Source organism: Aspergillus karnatakaensis (assembly GCF_047715665.1).
Source record: "Aspergillus karnatakaensis strain CBS 102800 unplaced genomic scaffold BJY04scaffold_39, whole genome shotgun sequence".
In the NCBI taxonomy this organism is placed as follows: Eukaryota; Fungi; Ascomycota; class Eurotiomycetes; order Eurotiales; family Aspergillaceae; genus Aspergillus; species Aspergillus karnatakaensis.
Genome location: NW_027395751.1, coordinates 92,141 through 110,407, shown reverse-complemented (window position 1 = coordinate 110,407; position 18,267 = coordinate 92,141). Strand labels below are relative to the sequence as shown.

The 18,267-nt window shown below is 48.8% G+C and overlaps 6 protein-coding genes across 6 annotated transcripts; 4 read left to right on the top strand and 2 right to left on the bottom strand.

The window, feature by feature from the left end:
* Positions 1 to 383: 383 nt before the first annotated feature.
* Positions 384 to 1,725, top strand: BJY04DRAFT_208779 (uncharacterized protein; the record flags this gene model as incomplete). Its single annotated transcript, XM_073714033.1, has 2 exons — positions 384 to 1,272; positions 1,589 to 1,725. 2 exons carry the CDS (start codon positions 384 to 386, stop codon positions 1,723 to 1,725), a joined length of 1,026 nt encoding a protein of 341 aa, XP_073569039.1.
* Positions 1,726 to 1,750: 25 nt separating this feature from the next.
* Positions 1,751 to 2,738, bottom strand: BJY04DRAFT_194065 (NmrA-like family protein). Its single transcript, XM_073712005.1, has one exon. The coding sequence runs from the start codon at positions 2,731 to 2,733 to the stop codon at positions 1,777 to 1,779; it is 957 nt and encodes a 318-aa protein (XP_073569038.1). The 5' UTR covers positions 2,734 to 2,738; the 3' UTR covers positions 1,751 to 1,776.
* A 503-nt stretch (positions 2,739 to 3,241) lies between these two features.
* BJY04DRAFT_194064 (Zn(II)2Cys6 transcription factor) lies at positions 3,242 to 4,645 on the top strand. Its single transcript, XM_073712004.1, has 3 exons — positions 3,242 to 3,493; positions 3,556 to 4,021; positions 4,079 to 4,645. The coding sequence occupies exons 1-3, from the start codon at positions 3,282 to 3,284 to the stop codon at positions 4,607 to 4,609; spliced, it is 1,209 nt and encodes a 402-aa protein (XP_073569037.1). The 5' UTR covers positions 3,242 to 3,281; the 3' UTR covers positions 4,610 to 4,645.
* Positions 4,646 to 6,712: 2,067 nt separating this feature from the next.
* Positions 6,713 to 7,825, top strand: BJY04DRAFT_96507 (uncharacterized protein). The gene is made up of 3 exons (XM_073721391.1): positions 6,713 to 6,740; positions 6,800 to 7,437; positions 7,520 to 7,825. The coding sequence occupies exons 2-3, from the start codon at positions 7,037 to 7,039 to the stop codon at positions 7,749 to 7,751; spliced, it is 633 nt and encodes a 210-aa protein (XP_073569036.1). The 5' UTR covers positions 6,713 to 6,740; positions 6,800 to 7,036; the 3' UTR covers positions 7,752 to 7,825.
* A 54-nt stretch (positions 7,826 to 7,879) lies between these two features.
* BJY04DRAFT_96498 (tetratricopeptide repeat domain protein) lies at positions 7,880 to 12,410 on the bottom strand. Its single transcript, XM_073721390.1, has 2 exons — positions 10,678 to 12,410; positions 7,880 to 10,629 (listed from the first exon to the last, which is right to left on the bottom strand). Exons 1-2 carry the CDS (start codon positions 12,196 to 12,198, stop codon positions 8,047 to 8,049), a joined length of 4,104 nt encoding a protein of 1,367 aa, XP_073569035.1. The 5' UTR covers positions 12,199 to 12,410; the 3' UTR covers positions 7,880 to 8,046.
* A 2,363-nt stretch (positions 12,411 to 14,773) lies between these two features.
* On the top strand, positions 14,774 to 16,874 carry BJY04DRAFT_194059 (alkyl/aryl-sulfatase). The gene has a single exon (XM_073712003.1). It carries the CDS (start codon positions 14,837 to 14,839, stop codon positions 16,718 to 16,720), a length of 1,884 nt encoding a protein of 627 aa, XP_073569034.1. The 5' UTR covers positions 14,774 to 14,836; the 3' UTR covers positions 16,721 to 16,874.
* Positions 16,875 to 18,267: the final 1,393 nt, after the last annotated feature.

Sequence of the window (18,267 nt, the reverse complement as noted above, 5' to 3'; positions counted from 1 at the left end):
GCTTGAACTGTTGGAAGATACCCGGCAACCGAGCCCATCAGCCATCTATACCACAATGCTCGAAAATAACCAGGGGTATCTATATGACTGCAACCTAGAGTTCTGATGTAATTAAGCTTAATTGGGAGCGGGAGCGAACCATGGGTCATACCCACCTCGAGGTGACACATGAATCATGATGAAGTCAGACGCCTCCCGCCTCCGCAAGACCTCAGAGCTTGAATCTCAAGAGTAATCGCACTCCTACCTAAAATGTGCCTGGTGGCAAAAACTCAACAGCCTGTGGCTTTCTGTCTACAACCAGCAGTACCGCCGCTGAGTAGAGGGTTTCCATATATGGCATACCACCCAGGAATGAGCCTCACGTGAGCGCAGTGAGCTCCATGTCAGGTCTTCACGGCATCCCCCCGGGGCTTGTACACGGCCTCGAATACGCCAATTTCCAAGATAAAGCCATCGTCACCGTCTTCCTTACCGTCGCGCTATTTAACTCTCTGGAATTAGTAGTCCTCGTCTGTTGGACATTCCGGCGATACCAAGGACTCTATTTCTGGTCCCTGCTCATCTCCTCGCTCGGGATCATCCCATACACTGTTGGCTCCATCCTGCACTATTACAACGTCGGCCCCCTCCCAGTTGGACTGCCGATATCCTATATCGGATTCCTGACGATTGTCCCGCCCCAGTCCTTCGTCTTATATTCTCGATTATTCCTCGTCTTCTACAACGAAAGAGTGCTTCGCCATCTACTCGATGTCATCATCACAGTCTCTGTCGTCCTGGGAATCCTCAACACAGTCATGCTCTTTGGCTCGGCTTTCATCCGCAACCCACCCTGGAACTACGGCTACAATGTCGTCGAGCGCCTCCAAGTCACCGGCTTCTGTTTCCAAGAACTGGCCATCTCTCTCCTCTACATCCGCTCAACGGTGAAACTCCTCCGGCTCAGCCCCGAAGGAAAGAATAGAGTAAAGCGCATCCTCTACGAGCTTCTAGGCATAAGCTCCGTCGTTATTGGCTTAGACGTCGCCGTTATCATCATTCAGTATTTCAACCTGTATTACCTTCAGGTATGCTTCAAGCCGCTGGTGTATAGCATTAAACTCAAGCTGGAGTTTGCGGTATTAGGCCGGCTGGTCAAGATTACAAAGACGAGGCGGTCGAAGCATCAGGGACGGGTAGCGAGGTCGGAGTTTATTGGGCCTTCGTATATGTTGACTGATTTTTCGGATACGGTTGGGACGGGGACGAGGACGTCGTCGTCTGTCGAGGGTGAGGTGGATCGACAGAATATGGCCGGGTTGCCTGTTGATGGCGGGCAACATAATTCTGATGAGGACCATGGTGCGAAGGATCGACATACTGCAGATGTGATGCATAGAGGGGAGCGGATCCTTTCTAGTGTACCGTGAGCTGCTTATAAAAATTCAAGATTGTGACTACATCTTGTGGATCTATATCAAGCCCTTCTGTAGCGTTCTGCCGAGTCTTGAGCTTTGATCGGATAATGGGCTGAAGTTGACTCAGTGTATCTTGATAGACGCGAAGTATCGCACTGATTGTTAGAACTATATGACATGGTAACCAGTTAATCCAGACTGGAGTAAGGATATGGAGAACAACATGTCTAGCAAGCCAGAACTACGGATGGATAGAGAAATAGCAGATCAGAAACTGTGGCACATATGTCGGGCCGCATATGAACAGTCGCCGTTGACATGGTGACTGAATATTTTTTCGATCCCGGCGCCACTGCCTTTTGAGATTCAGGCTTCCTTACTCCTCCAGTAGGGCCTTTAGGGTATCAGCAGGTGTCCGCTTCGGAGCAGCAAGGTCCAAAATCTCCTTGCTAGTCGTAGAAACCGAGCACTTCCCCTCCCATGCTGTCTCCGGGGCTCGCATGATTGAGTAGATAACATTCTTCGATTGCTTGGTAGCGGCAAATTGGTGCTCATACAGCATGTCGATAAAAGAGACGTCCTTGTACCTAACGTCCTTGACAGGCGCACCGATGTATTGCTCAACCATGTCCACAATCTGCCTCCCATTTATATCCTCGGGTCCATTGAGAACGTATTTGGCGTGGTTATGCACGGACGTATCCTCTTGAGATAATAGATGCGCTGCAATGATGCCAACTTCGTCGGGATCAATAATTCCAACAGGCGCATCCTCGGACAGCATCAGGCGGAGGGTGCTCTGCTTCCCGCTCTTGCGGTATTCTTTGATAAACTCTGCAGCCGGGGACATGATAAGCGGCGAGAAGACATTCGGTTGAAGAGACGTCCAATGGAAGTTATCGAACTCCGATGAGTTAAGGAGTGCTTCGATAGCCCAGTGCTGGCGGGGGTAGTAGGCTGGGCAGTCTGGGCGTACGTTTGCAGCGGTGGTCGAGATGCGCACGACATATTTGATGCCGGCTTGAAGAGCATTGACGTGGAAGGTTGACTCTTCAGCAAATTGATTGGGCTCGTTGTGGGAGGCAATAAATGCTCTAACAACATGATGCTCACGTAGCCAGTCGGACGTGATCTCAACCCAATTCTGCTCAATCACCTCGACTCCAGGTAGCTTCGCGAGGTCTTGTGCCACTGGACTGCTAGAGGATCGTGTCAAAGCAATAATGCGACATCCACGTAAGGTGTTGCTTGATTCTAGCAACGTTGGCAATGTTTGGGTGACAGCTCGACCGGTATTACCGGTGGCCCCGACGATAAGAATGGAAGGAGTCATGATTGTGAAATGGAAGATATAGATGCGACGCTGAACTTTGCGTAAATATCGGGTACTTATACTTGGTGTTTGCCTCGGTTACCTATCACCAGTGATGCATACAACTAGCATTACAAATAGGTGTATACTAATAGGCATGGGGTCATGATGCGCAGAGTTGTCCATGTATTCTACGTCGTTCCCGGCCTGCCACCGGCCACCCGCCGGCATCCCACCGAATAGACTGTGACGTCTATAACGATTGTGTGGTTCACAGAATGATTCTCTGTTAGAACCAAGCAACGCAGGCGTAAGAACAATTGTTTAATGCTAAGGCCTTTGGATTCTAACGAACCCAACATTTTTTACCCTAGCATTGCTTGTCTGGACGCCTCGGAGGTAAAACCACGCCACTAGCAAAAAAAAAAAAGTGGTGGGGCACCGATGGGAGGCCGATGGGATACCGGTGGCACGCCGGTGGGACGCCAGCGGGACCTCAGTTTCGTCAACCGGTGACAAATGCTTTCCTACCAAGCAAAGGCCAGTCAAGCTTTCGAATGTAACGCATTATGTCGGGGCAGATTCTACCCAGAACGGACTGGGCGCCCACCGAAGTCGAGATTTCGCACAGCTCTCCTACAAACTGCGCGTTTCGGTGTCAATTTCCTGGCTGCAATGCTAGCTACCGACGTAAAGCGCACCTCAACCGCCACGAAAGATCATCGCACATAAAGCAGCAGGTCTTTTCTTGTTCCAACTGTGGACACAGATTCCAACGAAGGTATGTTTGTCTTACATACGGGCTCTTAGCGCACAGAACCTAATAATGGAGTCTCTAATCAGTGATACACTTCGACGGCACATACGAAAAGCGCACAAAATATTGGAGCCTCTGAGCCGAGCGCGGCGAGCCTGTATAGGCTGCCATGCAAGTAAGACTCGGTGTGAGGGGGGCATACCATGCGAAGAATGTGTTCGTCGCAACATTCGATGTACTTTTCAAGAGCAGGCTCCCATTCTAGAAGAGCGAGGCATACCATCACCAATGCCGCTCTCGCAACCTATAACCCGAGAAGAGTCAAATTCGAACTATTGGGAGAAGAAAGCAAAATGGATTAATCTCTATTTTGAAACCTTCCATCCGCGCTGGCCTTTCATTCACCGGGGAACCTTCGATATGCGCCAGGAAAACCCGTTGCTGTTACAATCAATAATAGCTATAGGGATGTGGTCGTCAGGAGAACAATCGGCTCAATCGGCGGCAGTGGAGCTATATGATAAGCTTGACTATGCCCTACGAGACCAAAGGGTAAGGGTAGACCACCAATCTCGGAGTGTACCTGCTTTACTGACTTGGAAATTACAGCCGAGATGGGATGCCTCGGATGTAGAGGGTGCTTGCAGCTCGTGTTTCTGGCCAATCGCCACATACCAGGCTATTCTGCTGCATGTCATTCTTTCTGTCATCATGAAGGCTGGCAGTGTTATCGAAGTCAACCTCAAAGCATCCATTGCTGCAAGCGACTTGGAACTACTCAAGTCACTTATTGGGAGCTGCCGAAGACTCGGCATGTTCTCCTACCCCAACATGCTTAACAGGCATGAGCAAACTGAAATGCTATCATTTATCTGGGTGAGCATTGAAGAAGTCAAACGCTTTGGCATGGCGCTTTACAAGCTCTGTGCGAAAGTGAGCAGCTCTGATACAAATGGCGGCCCTTTTCTACATGCGAGAGAACTTCAGTTCCCACCCCCATTTAATAATCCTTTGTGGAACGCTGTCGAAAGAGATGACTGGGAGGCCAATGCAACTGGCGTAACGATTTCCCTACATGATGACCTTCGAGAACAGTGGATCTCGAATTTCGCATATGTATTAGAGCTCGTTGGCTCATAGAATGTTGATGTTCAGTATAATGCCAGGATTGCTAGGCCGCGAGATGACCTGTTAAATAGATGGGCTAGAGAGAATAAGGAGTGTCGAGAAGTTTTGCGGTTCCTCCTTTCAGATGCGCCGATGCGATCGCGATATTGTCAGTGTAATGTACAGGGCAGCATCGACAGTACTTTGCATCTATCATGCTCAGAATTCATGTCGGAGGTGGTCTGTGCACTTGTAAAATTCCGCACCAAAGTTCTATAGGAACACGAATAACAGCACTTGATAGTACTTGATTTAATATCTTATTCTAAGTTTATATATTTCTTCTTTCCTAATTTAGCCTCTGTAAAGTTATTGCTACTACTAGTTATAAGTAGATATATTATATTAAATATAGTAAGTATATTAGGGATATTTTAAATTTTAGTAGTAATTATCTACTAGAGCCCTATATAAAGTACTAATCTTCCACTCTCAGGAAATCATAAAAACTATAAGATCTAGTAAGAATCTATAGAGTTATTTACTTTTAAAGTCGGATTAGTATAGAACTTTAGTGCAGAATTTTGTAAGTGCAAAGACCACCTCCGACATGAATTCTGAGCACGACGGATCCGCCACTACTCCTGACTAGAATACGCACCTCGCGCTAATGCTGCATAAAGGTTCCTCCACCTGAATGAATATCCAACTCACAGACAGCACGGATTGCACCATGAACTCTACCGCCACGGTTTCCGAGTATACTATCTGTCCACTCCGATACCTTCTGTCGCCCTGGGTATCAGTGCCATTGTCGGGGGTGAGTGGCAGGAATCATAACAACCAACAGGTCAGGCTAGGTACGAAAACAGGGAATGAGAAAAGGATGAGGATCAAAGAATTCATTAAGCGTAGTACTACTCCAAACAGGCAGTCACGCTGCAGACACATGTGGTGGAAACTCACTCGGTCGCATCAGAGTAGATTTTGCGAATGATACAAGGTTTGTAGCGCAGGTTTTCGACCCAGGAGCCCTGCCCGCCCAGTCAAGGGGTGGAGGCATTCAAGTAGAACGCCTATCGGCCCTCCCGATTGACTCTACTAGAATTGGAATAGTTACCTGCAGGATCCATGCTCGACGGACTGACTATCTCTCACCACGTATTTTTGGGTGGTCTTATAGTATATACCATTCGTATTTGAGCACGGTTTGAACTCCTCTCAGCACGGTTGGAGAGCACGGGGCAGCTTTCTACGTTATGGAAATCATGAGATTTAGAGATGATACCGTATTACATTTCTACACTTAGGTGACTCTACTAACTAGGTACCTGGTTTCCCGGGTCTGCCAATCATCCAACGGCCTGAGGGGGATCCAAGCTTGGCAGATGACTGGGAGTTCTTACAGTCCAAATAAAATGGGACTTTTTGGTCCCGGAACATACCCCGTACGGGTAGGGAAATGAGCCCCTTGGCCTGGTTAATGTGTGAATGGTGCCAAATCTCACCCTATTATTATTATTATCACCATCATCATCAACTTCAATTTTCTGATGGATCAGGGAAAGTTTGTGAAGCACGGGATTTCCTTTTCTTTTCAGCCCCAAGATGATATTAGACAGCCCCCATTACTAGTCGCTGCTTTTTACCCTTTTCTTTTTGCAGCTGTTGAATTTCTGTGCTAACAAATTTATTTTATTTTCCCCTTGCTTTTTTTTGCTTTTTATTCTACTTGTTGTCTCTCCCTTTTCCTCGCCCTTTTCTTTATCTAAACAGGATTCTCCCATTGTTCCTTAACTTGTTTGCGATTGCGTTAAATCTGACTAATAATTATAGACTTCTACCCAGAGACATAGCGGATACTTCATGAGTTACCTGGCCGAAACGATGTCTGCTTGAAGCCTTGAACGGCTCGCGGAGTTATACAAGATCGCCGTGTTACGGAAATGCAGTGTGAGATCTGGACCACATGGCAATAAGCAACGGACGGCTGAAGCGGTGGCCACAGTTCTCGGTCAAGGAATGGATTGGTTTGACTACCCTCAAATTGCCGGGAAGCGCCTAGGATACTGGCGGGGAGAGCTGTAAGGTATCGACACTTCTTGCCTTGACTGACGGCTCCGCTAATCAACGGCTGGAATCTGACAGTGAGACTGTTAAGAAGGTACGTGGAGACCTTTCCAGCTAATGTCATTGGGTAAATTCTAACAGCCCCGTGTTTAGTGCCGTACCGACCGGGTAAGCGCATCTTTCTTGGCAGGTGAGATGAGCCCTGGCCCTGGGGGTGGCTGTCAACACGATCGATTGCCTGGCTGCAATGAATGTCTATAAAAACCCAGACAGGCTTTCGCAGCTTTCTTTGCTGCTCATCCAGAAATCTAATACTCGGCCTCGCTTTCCGTGTACGCTTGACCAATCCTTGACTATTGCATATCGTTCCTTTTGGCTTCCATATATACTATGTCATCGAATACCTCAGCTCCACAGTGGAATTGGTGGGATGAATGGTTGCAAGGGGAGTACTCCTATGCAACTATGGAGCAACTACCGGAGCTTTGGAATGACCACTCGTTTTGGAAAATCGCAATTCCCGACGAACTCACCACGGACCCGCAGTCATCGACTGCATCGACAGGTCTTCATTCAGGTATACCCGGCGACAATTCGCTGCCAGATGGACCGTTCTCCCGTAGCTCTACCGCGGAGGATGCTACACAGATAACCGATCCTTACATGGCCCGAAGCCACAACGAAGTCGGCAGCCACCCCCAAGGCCCTCAAGTTCCAATAGCAACGCCAAAGAACAAAGATGCTGGTGGGATGAGCCCTTGTGATGGGCCGGTCAGTCCTGAAGCGAAGAGGTACTTGCCCCTGCCCATCCCCTAGCCCCTCTTTCAACAATGACTTCTCTAATACTTGATAACTAATTTAAATCCCCTCCAGTGTCTTCAAATGCGATTGGAAAGATTGCACTTATGCCGGTGTCTTCAGCCGCGAAGGAGAGTTGATCCGGCACGTGAAAACGAAGCATGTTACCCCAAAATCATACAAGTGTACAGCGTCAAACTGCGACAGAGTTTGCAGCCGGAAAGATAACCTGGCTGAGCATGTTCGACGGATTCATGGTGCGAGGGATACTTTGCCTCGTGATTCTGGGAGGGAAGTGAGCTCGTAGAGCCATTTGCCTACCATGTTGCATCTCTAATGCATTGCGGCGATTTGGGCGTGGAAGAGAAAAGTCGAGTTTGGAGTTCTTGAAGTAGGGATTTTGGGACACGCTGTCGCGAATAAGGAGTGCCAATAGTTCCGCAAATTAGCTTGTTTTATTTTTCTGGGTATACTAGGTGCATGGATACTGTATTATTGAGTTGTGACAGTATAGCAAAAGACGAGCTACGGATTTTCTCTAAATAGTATCTCACCGAGATCGACCTTGTGTCGTTGCAATATGACCATAGCTGATCAACTGTTCATGGAGCTCTTGACTTCAGATCGCTGTCCGCCCAGTTCTCCATGAGGTATATCTTGTAGTCATCAAGAGAGATCCAGCCACCCTTCATCCACACCAAGTCCTTATGATGGTCGCCGCGCTCTCTAAGGGCCTGAGGCATTGCAGGAATAGTAAGCCACTCATGTTTCGGACTGCAAGCATATACCCACGTCCATCCACCCCCAGTGAGCTGACCAAAGCACTTTCCGCACAATTGAACATTATGACAGTAGCGGCAAATGTGGATGCCGTCAAGCTTTACTGGCTCTTGACACCCTTTACAGATCACGGATGAGCATGCGGTCAGTGAGTAGCTCTGGAGCAACATATCGACTGCCGCTTGAACGTCACCGGTAGCGCTAAACACACCCGCGAGTCTCCGAAATGCCGACGCATCATTGCTTGGGTCGTTGTCACTAAGCAGCCGAATGCACTCTGTGACCTGGGCCTTAAAGCAGCTATTTGCGTCCGTATGCCGCCCTGCAAGCTTGTAGTATTTGCCCAGCATGAGTCCCACCTCCGAGTTCGTGACGAAGCTGGTTGCCTTAATACTGGGCTTGTCCGGATTCTCCATCAAGTTTAGAGCCTTTCCCTGCGCCAGTCTCTCAAGAATCTGACCGTATCGCTGGCTCTCGGGCGTATGTACATCGTGTTCCAGAACACTTGTGATGTAGTGCGTTGATAGGCAGTGAGACGCGCTCTCGAGAATGAAAGTGATATCACCCTCAGCCTTACTGCCGCGGTAGGTGCTGATTAGGCGCTCCCATATGCGCGCGGCGTGTGCACGCTCAGCATAGGCGTAGTGCAAGACACCGAGACAGAGTTCAAGACTGGCCGCCTGGACGGCCTTGCGCTCCTTGCGAGCAGTTATTACGGCGACGGAGTAGGCGTTTATCAGAAAGGGTGTTTGTGAGGTGTGGTGCGCTGCTGTTCTAATCCACTGCGTGAAGCTGTCGTCTAGATCGTAATTCGTGATAAGGCACTCAGATAATTGATTAGCTGTACCCATTTCCTCCAACAGCGAGACGATTTCCGCGTATCTTTGTCTCTTGTTGAGGTAGCGAACAGTTGCCCGAATGCATGTGTTACAGTGAGGGTTATGCTCAAGAGCCCTTCGATGAAATGATAGCCCTTCCTCCTCATCGCCAAGGTGGGTGTGACATAGTCCTTGTAGTTCAAGAAGCTGATGTAACTTCCAGCATTCACCTCTTCCGTTCTTCAATCGTGGGGTAGGACCACTATCCAGCTGCTGTATGGAAGAGCGTTGGATAACAATCGCGTGGTTGTATTCCCCTCTGGTGTAGTAAGCTGTGGCCATCTCTGCCCGGCCAAGCCACTCATCCTCCCCTCCTCTATCTTCCTGTATGGCCATGGCGATAGACCTTTCAAAATATTCAAGACACTCATCAAGATAACCAAGGTTCCTCAAAGCCATCGCAACGCGTCTGTACCAAGCAGCATTTTTTGGCAGATCACACCACTCGGCAGTATCAATGACAACATGCGCTGAGTCCACATTCTCCCGTGGAGAAGTCCCTCGAGCATATAGGTAGTTGTGAATAAACTCACATACAGGATCAACGTTCGTGTTCGCTTCCAAGAGCCACTCTCGTGAAATGTAACGTATACAAGGAAGGAAAATGTCAAATGGGTGTCCTGATATGACAGAGTCAACCCACGCCTTTTCCTTGGCTGGAAGCCCATGCTGAACTTCGGGATCTGTCAACCACTTCATCAAGAGAACTACTGCTTCCTCTGCGCGCGGAATATATCCAGTTTCCATGGCAAAACGAGGCATGATATAATCGTCCGTCAGCATGTGTACGAGGTCCATGCCTATCACTTGCTTATCATTTGACTTGCATTGCGTGATGTCGATGGCTTCAAGTGTGGGTATCACTGCAGTGCTTGCGCGTTCTAGAAGAATGCTGGAGATGTCGAACTTTGTTGAGTCTTGAGGACAAGAAATGATCTCGTAGTATCGTTTGAATAACATGACCTGTGCTTCATGGTGGTTGATACCAATTGCTGGGCAGTCTTTTGCCGAAACCATGCTCTTGATTTTGCTTCGGAAAAAGTCACCAAGAGAGGCGTGTGCTAATACCACATGTGTCGTCTTGGGATCAGAGTTGTAATCAGGTTGATTGCCTGGTTCCGAGAAATCCATTTCATCATCCTGAGTAGAGACAGCCTCATATATTTCCGTTGACTGCAGCTCGGCTGTAGTTAGTCCGTCCTCCCGGATCAGCTGAAAGAACGAGGCATATTGCCGACGAAGATACCCTTCCAACCATATCCAGCCATCCCCGGTTGCCGAGCGCCATATCAAGACGGCTTCCATCTCCTCCAATGTGAGCGGGGACATAGAGCAAGACACCCACGCGATCATCTCATTCAGGTCATCTGCGTACTGGGGCAAATCCTTTAGACTCTCGGATAATCCATGGAGGGTATGTCGAATCATCTCGTCCAGACCTCGCGGCGCCTCTTTCAAAGCCTTGCGCATACTTCCCTCGTCCCTTGTCCGAAGCAATTGTCTCAGCATCAGGTCCACCCAGATAAACTACGACTGTCAGTATTCGTTTTCCGAAAACAACAATAGAAGGCATACCATTCCCTGAGCGTTGATAGCCAATGTGTGGACAATCTCCGACCGCAACTGCGGCGAAGCACGCCTCAGCGAAGCAGACTTCGATATTCTTGCTTGAATATACCGGACGATATCGTCGGAATTATTCAATGCAGACACGTAGATTGTTGGTGCCGCCAGCGACTCCACCAGCTCCTCAACTTCCGCCGAGATGTGCGGTCTGCCCAGGATCAGAAATTGGAGTCTCCCCCCTTGCTGTAAATCACACAATAGCTCGCAAAGCTCTAGTCGGTCTTCGGGGAACGCTTCATCTAGTGCGTCCAGCACAAGATATACTGTAGTGTCTAGGGTATCGTTATCGATGAAGAACTCCACATATAGCTTCTGCCATAGACTTGAAATTGTGGCAATCTCGTCACGCGAATCTACAGACGAGACAATGTGCTTCGAGTATACGAGATCGTTTTGAGCGATCTTGAACGAGATGTCGCATAAGGCTTGATGGAGAGACCGTGTTCGCAGATCGTCGTCTTTGAAGAAAAAGTATGCGACGGCCACGTGGGACGGGTGCTGAACGTTTTGTGGAAAGCGATCCCTCAAATACTGTATCACATTGGATGCGAGGTGTGTCTTGCCTGCGCCGGGTGTCCCAGTCACCCAGAGCAGCGGGTGGTCCCTTTTCACCCAGTCACGGAAATCCTGCTCCTCCCTAATCCAGTCCCCCGTCCCTGCGATACGGCTTCTGTCGACGGCGCTGTATATTTCGTCCGCACCGGTTGTTGGCTGGAGAACTCGTTTGACATGCTGCCGAGCCCCTTTGTCTTGTGCTTGCTCGGTCGGGGGCTGTGTGGCGCGGAGGTTGGCTATCTGCTGCGTCAGTCTTGACAGGCTGCTGTCTACTCTTTGAATCTTGCTGTTGGCGACTTTCACCTCGGTGAGGGTCTCAGCGCCGACGAGGTGACTTTCGCCATCGAGAAGACCATGCAACTTATTCAGCATACCCTCGTCATTCCCCAAAAGCAGATTTTTACCAAATTCCCGCAGTCGCCCACGTTCGATCTGGCGGCGTGACACGGCGAAGACCTCCAGCATGGCAACGGTAATGTCCGTCAACTTGTCGCGTAGGTGTTCCGATATGTGCTGGCGGGCGTAAATGTCCAGTCGGATCGCAAAATCCTTCAGTATCTCCATCAATTCGATTATCGCATCGTACTTTGCTGACACCCCAGACGCAGCATCCAGCAGGTATTTGACCGCACCGAATATGATGGGCGCTGGCGAGGTTTGCACGGCAGTGGCTGCCACATCGGAGACAAGCTGGATCGGATGCATCGCCGTCTTGAGGGCGGAAAATAGGCGGCCTCTTTTAGCCCTAAAGCCATCGAATGCGTTGTTTTCGGAGTCGATTGAGGCTAGCAAATCGTCGACTGTTTTCATGCCCCGCAGCGACGCCAGATCTAGCTGCTTCGCGTTCGCCTGCTCATAGCGAGCGACGGCCTGCGACCAGATCTCGGGGATCTGGTCAGTGGGAGATGAGGACATGCAGTCAGAAGAGTGAACTTGGAGGGATAGATTGATGAATTTTGATGGGAGGTGAGTAAGAGAAGGCTGTGAAGAGATGAAATGGGTGAGGAGACTGGAATCTGCAGGATGACCGCATTGGCCGCCGATCAGGAAGCCGTGGGGCTGCTCAGCTTCAGTCTAAGTGGCAAACATCACCACCATCACTACACCTGTCCTCAAGTAACGGTGTTAATTGAAGCCATACACACTCAATTGAAGGATTCAGGTTTAGTTATATGTTCTGGGCAATAGGTATCTTTGCGGATACTGATCCACCAACCGCGGAGAAGTATATATGTGCAGCAGTAATCCGATCCTCAAAACAGAACAGCTAATAAACGCAAGCACTAGGTCTGTATGGATATATTTATTGTATCAAATGGAATATTACCGCATTATCTGATAGAAACGTCAATGATGAGTGTATGAAATATCGAGATAGTACCCTTTAGGGTGGAAACTGACTGTATATTGTGCTAGCACTGTGTTATTCTGGACTGCAATGGTGCTTAGACAATAACTCACTCTTCCATTGCCTCAAACCATGTAGTACAATGACGTATTCTACTTGCCAAGTGCGACCTCTAGTAGGTTAAGAGCAGTCGAAAAGTCGATCCACATGTGAGATACTGCTTCTAAAACGTCTTGTGATGAGCCCGGCAACTCCAGTACAACCTCAAGGTGCATTAAGGTAAGATTGGGGCGTCTTTTTGCTCGATCTGTTAGGTGAAATGGTCTTGCGTCGTCACAAATTAACACTGCTGTCGAGAGGAGAGCCGGCAAACTATAATTAGCGGCGATAAACGTATATACTATGTTTCCACGGCATGATAGTATCTGTTGGGTTTTATGCTCTGGTGAGTACCTCAATAATCCTCAGTTTACTGCACAGTTTCAGTGTGAGAAGTTTAAGGGCTCCGAGGGCTACAATCAAGCCAGTAAACCAACCATTCCAGAAATCGGGCTTCGACACTATACACGTTGAGTCAATATACTTGGTAGGACTCTCATAAGACGGTCAGAATGGTGAATCAAACATTGAATGCCCAATTGGGATCAGTAAATATCCAAATGGTCAAGCAGTATAGAGGAGATAGTGTTGTGGGTTTTTTTTTTTTTTTTTTTTTTTTTTCGGTTGGCGGGCTGATTGAAGACAGCTGGTAGCTTCAGGACGGCTTCCAAGCAGCGCCCACTTTCAGGTGAGTCGAGCTCGAGAGCGCAAGGTTATGGTCCTGAACTAGGGGTACACATTTCGACATTTACTATATGAGAGCTTACCGAATGGGGGCATTTCTACGGCAACCTTGCATCCTCGAAAGTCAATGTGTTGGTTTCTCGAATGAAAACTACCAGACGGCACCCTCCTGTCAGGGTGCCAGTGTAACATTAAAAACATCTTGATAGTAGCAGGGCGGCCCAAGCTTTCCGATTCTCAATATGGTGAGTAATGGGACGAAATGCCGAGTAACAATCCATCAACCCCGCATGTGAAGAGACGATCACGCGTATGAGTCTGACCCTTATTACCTCACGGAGTAGCCCCGAGGTTTGATGCTATCCTCGCTAGAGCTGTAACATCCAAGATTTGAAAACTCATTTTCCGGTCTACAAGTTTGAACAAGGGGCTGATAGGTCAGCGTTGCCCACCCGAGAGGAACAACAGAACCGTGTGTTCGGACACATTGATTGCGCAGACATTCTCAGGCCAAGGTGTGCGGGGTTAATGTTCGGGAGGTTTTTGCTGATGGCATATTGCGATCGATATCTGAGATCCAGTCGATCCTACTGGACGCAGTAGTTCAGCTCAGTCTGCGGGCACCCGTTCCCGCCCCCTCACCCTCCTTTGGACACTTGGTGTAACAGAAAGTGAAGGTCAGAGAGATACGTGAAGCTCAAATTCTTAAAGGTAATCTGTAGTGTTTAGCAGCTAACTAAGGCGCTGTCTCAATAGACGTAACTTGAAGATGTGCTCCGCAACAGTGGTCGAGGTAGGTCCAGTTTTATTATATCTGCCTCAGGGAGAAATGGCCAACCTTGTATATTTTCTGTGGTCAAGCTCCATAGGACTCGCCTATAAGTCGGGATCTCGGAATTAAAACAATTGGTTGCAGTGATATTGAACAGCGATGACACGCAGATGCGCCCCTCCATGATTGCATTTCGGGTTCATGGTTGTCTCCAAAGGCTAACATTGCTATCGCCTCACTCGTCGATCATCAGCTCGCACATACCTATGGCAGTTTGCAATATAGTTGACTGATTAGATGAAATAAGTGCCTATATTAGAACTCTGATCAGAACAATTGGAGCTGTTATGCGATACTGTTCGTGGTTGATTTGTGATCGATAATTTTCCGACAAATGGGAATCCTCTGGACACATCTGCTGTGTGAGTATTGTGTGGGTATTGTGTGACTGATGTTCTAGAGCATGAGATCCGCTTCAAATAGCCAGGAATCTTACTCTGATGCCGAATCCCAGTAGTGAAACTCGTAGATAAATAGTCCAATTTCTCCCTTACTTCTTCATCCAACTTCTACTCCTTCTTGTCTTCATTGATCTACCCCCAATCGAATCTTTCTCTTCTTAATAGCCTACTATTCTATACCAACAGTCGATGATGGATTCACCTATCATGAAAGACGGAGGAAAGCAAGACCAGGAGAATGCAACAAAAGGCCTCATCACCAGCCTTGACCCATGCATTATCCCATCCGAAAGCGAACGCGGCTCCATCGTCTGGAACAACGACGCATACAACTTCATCAACGAGGATTGCCCTGCGGATTTTGCCAACCCATCCCTCTGGCGCCAGTCCCAACTATGCCAGAAGCAGGGCCTTTTCCAGGTCACAGAGGGCATCTATCAAGTGAGGGGACTAGACCTTTCCAACATGACGATCGTGGAGACGCCCGATCAATCTGGAATCATTGTCATAGATCCCCTAACCTCCGTGGAATGTGCAAGAGAGGCTCTCAAGTTGTACGAAGGCCAGTTCTCTAATCGGGAAGTCAAGGCGATGATCTATACCCATTCTCACGCCGATCACTACGGCGGCGCTCGTGCTATAACTGATGCGGCCAAGAGAGATCTCCCAGTATACGCCCCAGACGGCTTTCTTGAGCATGCTGTGAGCGAAAATGTATACGCGGGAAATGCCATGGGTCGTCGGGCTGTATACATGTACGGTGAATCGCTGGATAAGGATCCCAAAGGACACATAGGGTGCGGTTTAGGGATGGCTCTCTCGTCGGGAGCACCGGGACTGATTGCGCCTACTATCAATGTCACCGAGTCAAACTCCAAGGTGACCGTGGAGGGGCTGGAGATTGTCTTTCAGCTGACCCCGGGAACGGAGGCGCCGTCCGAGATGAACATGTACTTCCCCCAATACAGAGCGCTGTGCATGGCGGAGAATGCCACTCATACGCTGCATAACATCCAAACCCTCCGCGGTGCAGTCGTGCGTGACGCCCGTGTTTGGTCGAAGTACCTTGACGAATCGATTGTTCTGTATGGAGGTCAGGCGGAGGTTGTGTTCGCCAGCCACCATTGGCCGATCTGGGGGAATGAGGAAATCCAGACCTTCCTTAGCGCGCAGCGGGACACATACGCATATCTGCATAATGAGACCGTCCGCCTTTTGAACGAGGGACAGACCGGGTTGGAAATTGCAGAGGACTTTGTCCTCCCTCCTGCGCTGGCAGCAGCCTGGAGTTCGCGGGGTTACTACGGGTCGGTCAGCCACAACGTCAAGGCTATTTATAACCGATATATGGGCTGGTTCGACGGAAATCCTGCACACCTCTGGGAGCACCCGCCTACTGCAAGCGCAAAACGTTACGTTGACTGTATGGGCGGCATCGAGAAGACTATTGAGCTGGCCCAAAGGTACACCGAGGAAGGCGATCTGCGTTTTGCAGCGACACTGTTGAGTCACGCTGTTTTTGCAGACCAAGACAACAAGCCTGCACGCAGTGCACTACAATCTGTTTTCCGGCAACTGGGCTTCGGTGCTGAGAATGCCACCTGGCGTAACTTTTATCTCACCGGGGCCTTGGAGCTAGAGAATCCAAACCGCCCGTCGCAGATTGTCATTGATACAAGAACGCTGATAGCGCTAGACTTGGAGCAGATGTTCGATACTGTTGCTATCCGTGTCAATGGACCCAAAGCATGGAAAGAAAGCTTCACTATCGCGTTTATGGTAAGCCGCATGGGACGAGAAGACTCACAGCAAGGCTGGCTTTTGAATCTTAGCAATGGAGCCGTGACTGGACACGGCGTTGACTATCTACCCAGTAGCTCTGGGGGGTTTTCAGCATTGTTGACAATCTGGCTGACCCAACGAGAGCTGGCGCAATTGATATCCGGCGATCGGCCGGACCTGGCTGGTCTGACTACCTCTGGTGATGCTGAGATTTGGACCACACTCGCCTCCTTGTTGACAACCCCCGATCCAGCCTTTGCTATTGTTACACCTGAAGTGCTTGACCTTTGATTTGAAGCAAGCACAGTTATTTTGATCATGTTTACAAAAAAACAGACCTCTCTGCTCTTTCTCCCTCCTTCTAAGCTTATGAGAATGACTTGACCTATATTTATCGAGTATTATGAGTTAGGTACAACAAAATACAAGAAATGATGTGCGTGTACGCGTTCGGCGATACCAGCCTATACCTACAGGGCAGATGCAATCAATCAAATCATCCTCAGAAAAAGACTGGCGTGAAGGACTAAAGCACTGATTAGGGCGGCTCAGTTGTGTTAGCGGCTTGCTATGGTATAATATGGTCGAGCTTATCATGATATTTCTGGTTTATTTGATCAAGGCATAACCAGAGTATGCCTGCAAGCTTGACAGTTTATATGCCGCTAAAATTGACTGCGTCGTTGGAAGTCGCGGGGCTGCTCCAGCTTCAGTTTTAAGTGGCGAACATCACCACCATCACTACACATGTCCTCGAGTTGTTATAGGAAATGGTATTATTGATAACTATAGGAACGACTGATTAGTGGGTTCAGGGCCAGTCGCATGTTCAGGGGAGAGGGTATCTTTGCTAAAAATAAATCACCCACCCAGGACAGATATATAGCTGCCGGTGAGACGAAAGTTTCGCACCATTACGATAGCAACAAAGAGAGGATCAAGTTTATAACCAAACGAGGCTAATCAAATAGATACATCGATGATATATAGAGATTACAACTGTTTATCACCGACCCTCCAAATATTTCTCAACTCCCACGATTGTCCTCGTAGAATGCAATCGCCGCAAATGTTCCTCCAAGTTATCTCTCCGATTAAAGGCTCTGGTGCAATTTGGGTGCGAGCAGTTGTAGGAAGAAGGCGAGATATGCTGTGTATTCAGATGCCGGGTTAACTCGCCCTTGCGCGAGAAGACGCCCGTGTATGTGCAGCCTTTCCATTCGCACTTGAAAGTCCTAATGCGAGCACGGTCGGCCCTAGCGTAAATTAGACAGGTCTCTCTGAATTTAGTTGGGACATTACCTTTGCTATTCTGCATGGATTGAGCCTTTATCTTTCGATACATAGAGGTGGGCAAGGTCTGGTGTACGCAAGGTTGTAAGCTTGGGCTGGTTGCCAGTCTGAGTGTTGAGAGATTCTCCGGAGCACACTTGAAAGCTGCATTGATGGGTATTGCAAGTGGAAGATAGTTCTCGCCCTGCGGATGTGTAATGGGCCCATGGCGGTATGCATTGTCTTGAAATGTTGGGGAATGAACATTTTTGCTTGGGGGTAGCAACCCAACATGTGCAGTGTCGTTAAAGGAGTGTAGTGGGGAGAACTCTGGACGATAGACGCGAAGATCGGGAACCGGGGATTGGCTCGTGAAGTCCAGGTCTACTGTGCTCTAAGGCCATACCGTATCCGACGGTCTTGCTGCCATTAGGGTAGGGCTGTGATGGAATTTAAGAAGCGAGATGACGAGGAAGGCACTGTTGGCCGTCACATTAAATGGAACAGCGCATGGTCGGTCAAGGATTTTATAGAGGCTACTCGTCTGCCAGGTCACCTAGACATCT

What these genes read in the sequence shown, in the direction of transcription:
- BJY04DRAFT_194065 (XM_073712005.1), bottom strand. Translation starts at nt 2,733, where the DNA reads ATGACTCCTTCCATTCTTATCGTCGGGGCCACCGGTAATACCGGTCGA.
- BJY04DRAFT_194064 (XM_073712004.1), top strand. Translation starts at nt 3,282, where the DNA reads ATGTCGGGGCAGATTCTACCCAGAACGGACTGGGCGCCCACCGAAGTC. An exon ending in GGACACAGATTCCAACGAAG is followed by an intron (nt 3,494 to 3,555) that starts GTATGTTTGTCT and finishes GTCTCTAATCAG; the next exon opens with TGATACACTTCGACGGCACA. An exon ending in ATGCCCTACGAGACCAAAGG is followed by an intron (nt 4,022 to 4,078) that starts GTAAGGGTAGAC and finishes TGGAAATTACAG; the next exon opens with CCGAGATGGGATGCCTCGGA.
- BJY04DRAFT_96507 (XM_073721391.1), top strand. Translation starts at nt 7,037, where the DNA reads ATGTCATCGAATACCTCAGCTCCACAGTGGAATTGGTGGGATGAATGG. An exon ending in GTCAGTCCTGAAGCGAAGAG is followed by an intron (nt 7,438 to 7,519) that starts GTACTTGCCCCT and finishes AATCCCCTCCAG; the next exon opens with TGTCTTCAAATGCGATTGGA.
- BJY04DRAFT_96498 (XM_073721390.1), bottom strand. Translation starts at nt 12,198, where the DNA reads ATGTCCTCATCTCCCACTGACCAGATCCCCGAGATCTGGTCGCAGGCC. An exon ending in CTATCAACGCTCAGGGAATG is followed by an intron (nt 10,630 to 10,677) that starts GTATGCCTTCTA and finishes TGACAGTCGTAG; the next exon opens with TTTATCTGGGTGGACCTGAT.
- BJY04DRAFT_194059 (XM_073712003.1), top strand. Translation starts at nt 14,837, where the DNA reads ATGATGGATTCACCTATCATGAAAGACGGAGGAAAGCAAGACCAGGAG.